Below are 6,760 nucleotides of genomic sequence, written 5' to 3'. Positions count from 1 at the left end.
GTTCGAATCCTTGGTTCACGAGCACCATTTAACGTCCTGTGTCCCGTAATCGTTCATAGTTCATAGACGACCCATAGTTACTAACAATGTTCATTACTCTAAAATTACCGGTATGTAGCCTATCATTCGATATCTCGTCATGCGCGAATTACCAAGATGACGAGTTTTGCATTAACTCCCATTTTCTCGTGCCGCGCATGGGACAAGTCGGTTCATCTCTATTTATGTTAATTTCTCTGCATAATACAGAATAAAATATTCAACAACACCATGTATCAGTTTCTAGTCCAATTTAATGTCTAACATACTTAATATTTTCGGTTATACAAATACAGTCTGATAGCTACATGATCGTATCTTTCTCGATCCGTACACCTCCAAGTCTAAACGCTAACTGTCTTGTTTCCCTCTAACATCTGGCCCGTGAAACTCAGTTATGAATCCCATTGGTCAGTGTTCTATGTGTCTTTATTTCTAATTGGCTGAATTACAATCTGGAGAAGTCACTATTCAAGTATGCACACGTTAATGAGCGTTGTGGTACAAATAATAAATAATGCAAATACAGCCTAAGGCTTGTGTCAACAGCATTGTAACCCCTTTGTTGTTAATGCATACTCGCTACTTATATACTTGACAATATTTCGTACATAAAGAAAACCCAAATATTTCACCCAATTTCTCATCATTATTTGACAATTCCAACAAAACAACAATAACAACAACAACAACAGCACTCTCATCATAAACATGTTTGTCATTAACCGAACTTAACAAATTTACAACAGATCCAACACATTAACCTACATTTACATACTCCAAGCTCCGAGCTTTACGCCACTGCCGCCATGAGGTTACTGAAGCGCAGCTGCATTTTGTCTCCAAGCGTGTCAGAGATCTGGTCCGAGGTCCAGCCCCTCGCGCGCAGCTCCGCCGCTTCCTGTGCGATGTCCATCGGAAGTGGTCCTGGGCGGCCTTCCATAAGTTCGGCAACCAGATTAGCGTCCATGCCTACCAGAAGAGATTATGAAATTGCATGCATGCAAGTGCAGTCCGAATATCTATCTTGATTTGAAGACGAAACGTTGACAACGTAGACGGTCAACATCTATTTCTCTAATGCGTATTACGCTGGTATTTCCCGTTTCGATTTATGAACTAAAACTATGAAGTAAATGTAGTTCGCTTTTGTCATGACATTTGTCTGTCTGTCTGATCAAAAGATCTGAACAAGTTAATCCGAGTGCAGGAATGAACTCATGAATTATGTTGACATATAGACACATTTGTTTTAGCGTAATGTGTATATTTTATCTATAACTCCTTATCACTCTGTCATCGTCATCATCATTATCATCATAAGCATCAGCATCATCATTATCATCTTGATCATGATCATCACCAGCATCCTCCTCCTCCTCCTTCTCCTCCTCATCCTCATCATCATCAGCAGCAGCATCATCATCATCAGTATCATCATCACCACCATCATCATCATCATCGTCATTGACGTCATGGTCTTCGTCGTCGTCATCAGCATTGGTATTTATCAGCATTTATCAGAATCTATTATGAGTATGAGTATCATCATCGTCACCGTCAATATCATCATCACATAATCATTTGATTATCATCATAGCAACTAACCCGCTGCTCCTCCAGACGCTGTCGACATAGTTGTGCTTCCCGCCGCTTTAGCTATGGGGACATTGAAGCGCAGCTGCATCTTGTCTCCCAGTGTGTCGGAGATCTGGTCCGAGGTCCAGCCCTTCGCGCGCAGTTCCGCCGCTTCCTGTGCGATGTCAATTGGGAGCGGTCCCGGACGACCGCCCATCAGATCGGCGACCAGGTTGGCATCCATGCCTGCAAGAGACGATAATGAATAATCATGTATTCCACTGCAAACCTATTAGATTGCTTAAATGGATGTGGATTCCATTGCAGGTATAATTGACATCTGGATTTCAGATCAACGACGCGGAATAGATGATTAATTAATAGTTATCTCCGAATGCATGCATTAATTATATTTGATTTCAATACTCACGCAAATATTTAACCATAGTCATGTGTATTTATTATGGATGTGAATCGATTCCGAAATCAGCATTCAGATATCCGGGTAGTAGTTACAATTTCCAGTATTAATACCTTTTTAATTACACATTTTTAAGAAATACATGACCCAACGACATGATGCCATGTGGTCGATGATTACGCATATTTTAAGACGAAATTATCCATTCTCTAAAAGAGATTTTTTTCTGTCACTTTATATATATGTAACCAAGCATCTGGTAAATGTTGTATTGTATGTATTTCTTTTGACCTTGCAGTCAAGGATAACCCATGGAATTGCAAGCACTCATTTCCAATGGGGTCCTTTGTTGTTGTTTTTTTGTGCTGAAGAGACAGCAAGCGGAAGAGACAGTATTGGGATACAAGCAATCCGGGTGCGATACCCTAGCTCTTTGCGAATAGATCCCTTGGTTCTTTTACGTGCTCAGTGTATAGCACCGATACACGCGAGAATTACCTGGGTTTCACCAGTACATCTCTAGTTGGGTGGGAAACACTTGAAGCATTCCTGAAATTTCCAGTGCCCCGGCCGGGAAATAGTTTAAACCTATTTATTTTAGCTTGATTGCATCGAAAGCCTAAGGCTTTTATAAACGCTTTCGAGACCGTTTCCTGGGCATAGAACCAGCACTTGGTGTCTTTGGGGGAGATCTAAAGAACGCTCCCACGGTGGGGATCGAACCAGTGACCTCCCGGTCGCTAGGCGGACACCATATCCATTACACCACGGCGATCTCGAATTGAACCGGTGACCTCTGGAATGGTAGACCAGAGTATTACCACTCGACCACCGCACCACCCTAAACGTTGAAGGTATAAATGTGAAGTCTTTCTCATGTCTGGATCAAACCCCAAGCGCCTAGATGATACTTTATTGAGTTAGTCCCAGCGCTATAGATTGCAGTATACTACAAACATTGAAGATAATTTATTTGAAGACACAATTCTCAGTATGGACACTTGCCATGGCTTATTGTTGAATATTTCTATGTATATATGGTAAGGAAAACATTGCTGTATACTTATAAGTTATAAGACGTTAAACTGTACAATACGGATATATATTTGGGCGAACACACAGTTTGAAGTCCATAGGTGAACCGATCTCGCCTAACGGCTCGTTCAATATGATTTTAAACTGTGTGCGAGTCCAAATATATCTCGCATTGTACATTTTAAACGTCTAATAAGCTTTTTATTCTTTATCCCTTTCTTTAGCACTTTGTTTGATTTTTATTTTAATTTTTATTGTTAAAGGCTTAAAATGCATCTATGCTTTTTTCAAGAAAAGCGCTCGTCTGAATCGATTATTGTATATTCGTATACTTTTTCTCGATTACGGCTTTTATCGTTATAAAACAATTGCTTAGTGCACATGTACTCAACTGTCCAATATGGAAAAACATCAGACTTTTTGGATCCAATAACGGAATATATTGGACGGTCACGTGGTATATATATTAAGAATGACCATTGGATGAATGTATTGGATATTAAATAATAAGAATTCAATGTTTAGCTTTAAGATCATAGACTTCATGAGATTTTGACAGTTGGCGAGAAACCCTCATCGACTGGAAAGAAGCCGACAAAAAGAAGGCCGTAAAACAGTGACCGTTGATTCGCGCCGAGTTCTTTCTTACATACCACATGACATATTAGTTTTATTGTTTTAATCTATTCGGCTTGGCATGCTCTTTTAGAAACGGTATGGGTATGAGGGTCTCTATGCGCAAATGATTGATTTAATTATTTGTTAAATTTAGTGCTTATACTTTGAATTTGTTAAGAAAATCTTTTAGTATACTGTGACCTTAAGAACTATCCAAAAAAAAACGAGAACTAATACGCCCGGTGAAGAGTTACCAGCCCGCTACTTTTTAGACATCCCACAGTGATCGGCCTGAGGTCGTATGATCTTTTTTATGTACAAACTTTGCATTCCCGTGTGCTGCTGTTTGTTAACATGACTTTAATTTGTGATTATAATTAACAACGCGATGCCTACTCACCAGTAACATATAAATATATCGTTGATAGCGAGACAAAGAAGGAAAAATACGATTATGGAAATGTCTTCTCGACTTGATTCGTGTCTTACTTGTTGTAACGTTTTATTTCATCGACCAAAACAAAGTTATACAAATATAACTACACAACCCTCACATTAAAATTTCATTAGAATGAAATTGTCGCGAAAAATTCAATTGGAAACCCCTATTATTTTGGGCAAAAAATGATCAATGTTTGTTTACAACATACTTTAATGGCTAAAATATCTAATGTCTTCTGCGATAAACATTCTAAATTGTGTCGTTGTAAGTGGATTATTATCAGCATAGAAGTCTTCATTCGTTTGTATTAAGTTTTGCATAATATCTTTAAATTCAACAAACGTATAATTTGAAAAATAACGTAACTGTAAACGTTCATTGGTACGTAGATAAACCAAGGTGATTCGGCGATTCAAAGTATTACAATCAAGTGGTTGTGAAAACATTGTATTAACATATGTTGTTCTCAAGGGAACAACTAAAAACATGCTCGTTCTTGAGTAGAAGTTTGCATAGGATCCATGTTCACACATTTCAACTTAAGATTTACATATTATACAACCACAATTTACACGATTTTTTATCCTGAACAATTTGTGAACCAAATGCGAAACATAAGACGCCTGTAACTGTTTGTTTATGCCAACTGTTATGAGTCCGTATTACTACAAATTAAAGTTATGAAGCATTTTGATCCATTTTCGTTGATTCGGTCGCCCTTTATTACAGGAATTGATTTTTAATAACTGCATATTTGTTGCGAGTTCGTGTTTCCGTCGTACTTAAATTTGTCATATGATCTCTGGTGAGACAAGACACATAGAGGAACCGATCTCTGGTCAGACAAGGCCTTAGGTGAACCGATCTGTCTCAATGAGGTACAGCACCGCGCGCTCACCTGATACAAGTGGACGACCTGGTTTCCTAGGCTGCACAATTCCGGCAGCTCCCGCCCCTCTCGCTGCCACTGCTGTTCTGAACATATCCATTCCAGCCCAAGCCGCGCCTCTTGGAGCGCCATTTCCGGTCTGCGCGCCACCACCTCCTGAAAGAGCACCACCGGCAAAGCCGCCTGGACCGAACAGAGTTCCGAGGTAAAAACTACCGAACGTACCTCCTCTTCCTCCTGGAAGAAAGGTAAATGGATCTGAAACATAATACACACTTCCGGTCAAATAAAATGATATACGTTTAATAAAATCGTACGTGGAGGAATGTTCGTATAGCGCGAGTTGTCATGAGTTATTAATGATTACCATTGTCACACAAATGGTGTTTTTTCTATTACTTACAAGAAACAACAACATCAAAAACAACAAGTAGAACATTTTATGTAAAATGTAAAATTCTATACATTAGGCATAATTTCAATTCATAAAAAAAATAAACTGTGACTTAGAGGAAGATAATTTAAATCCAGAATATCGCATGTAACCAGCAAGTTTAACACAAATTAAGATTTATTGACTACTTCAGAATGCATGGGGTTTTAATTCATAAATTGCCTTACTTTGTTAAATTTCTCATGCCACCCCCCCCCCCTAACAAGTTCAGGAAACTCAAACATTATGCTACTTTAGCGTTCGTTTATTTTGTCGTTAACTAAGCATGGTTGTTATATTATTAAGTATGTATTTGCTTGGATAATCTTTATCTCAATATATGTAATGTTTAGTGTACGGGATTGTCATAACATCGAAATAAAATTTATTAATTGCGATTATCTCGAGCTACTATATTTACGTTTATGCTTTGTCAAAAAGTAAAAACCAGCCTCGAATGTAATTCCAAATATAAAATACATAACATTGATATATAAATTATGTTTGTCGAACATTTAAAGATAATTGAATAACGTACAATAAATTAAAATTAAATTGTCCTTAAGATAAATGTGATAGTGATTTATAGCATTTTCAATAAAGAATAACCAAACATGATATCGCCGACATTGTTCTTATATGTTAAAGATGGAAAACGCATTCACGTATTCTAAATACAAGTTTTGTAATGAGAAATTTACTTACTAAACGGTTGTCCGATGACCATCATCACGAAAACACATTGCAAAATGATCCCACTCTGTAAAGAATTCATTACAGTGCTATATTTTGTATCAAGCTGTTTTTTTTGTCGTTTAGTCAATGTCTCGTTACCTATATCCACTATATTGAACACATGGGTCGAACTATTATATTGATAAATTAAGAAAACTGAACACGTTATAAGGTGGCCGTTAACGCTTAATGTTCCTCAATGTCCGATGTTTAATATCCGTATAATATTTCAGTTTTAAGGCGCGTGCGTAGTTCCAACGTCAGCACTAGTAAAAAGCTACGTCGTAAACAAAGTAATTATACACCACCGAGCATTACGTCCATGTTGAAGAGCCGCGATTTTTTTAAATACTGACCTATGATGTATTGCTAGATGCTCTGAGAGGCAAACCGATTAAGAAGGCACACTGTTTTAATGTAAAACTTACATTTTTCTAAATAGGTACTAGTAGGAGGTTGATATTTACCTCTATCTACGAGTTGTGTAGAACACTTATATACAGATAATACCTTACTTTGATATAATAAATCAATGCTATAAACATTAACACTCTTTACTAATAACTATGA

At 37.6% G+C, this 6,760-nt stretch overlaps 1 protein-coding gene across 1 annotated transcript; it reads right to left on the bottom strand.

The window, feature by feature from the left end:
• Window positions 1-814: 814 nt before the first annotated feature.
• Window positions 815-6,461, bottom strand: LOC127866709 (uncharacterized PE-PGRS family protein PE_PGRS10-like). Its single transcript, XM_052407450.1, has 4 exons — window positions 6,161-6,461; window positions 5,032-5,280; window positions 1,648-1,863; window positions 815-1,011 (listed from the first exon to the last, which is right to left on the bottom strand). The coding sequence occupies exons 1-4, from the start codon at window positions 6,228-6,230 to the stop codon at window positions 833-835; spliced, it is 714 nt and encodes a 237-aa protein (XP_052263410.1). The 5' UTR covers window positions 6,231-6,461; the 3' UTR covers window positions 815-832.
• Window positions 6,462-6,760: the final 299 nt, after the last annotated feature.

This window comes from Dreissena polymorpha, chromosome 2 (genome assembly GCF_020536995.1).
Source record: "Dreissena polymorpha isolate Duluth1 chromosome 2, UMN_Dpol_1.0, whole genome shotgun sequence".
Classification (NCBI taxonomy): Eukaryota; Metazoa; Mollusca; class Bivalvia; order Myida; family Dreissenidae; genus Dreissena; species Dreissena polymorpha.
This window is presented reverse-complemented; position numbering and strand designations above follow the sequence as displayed.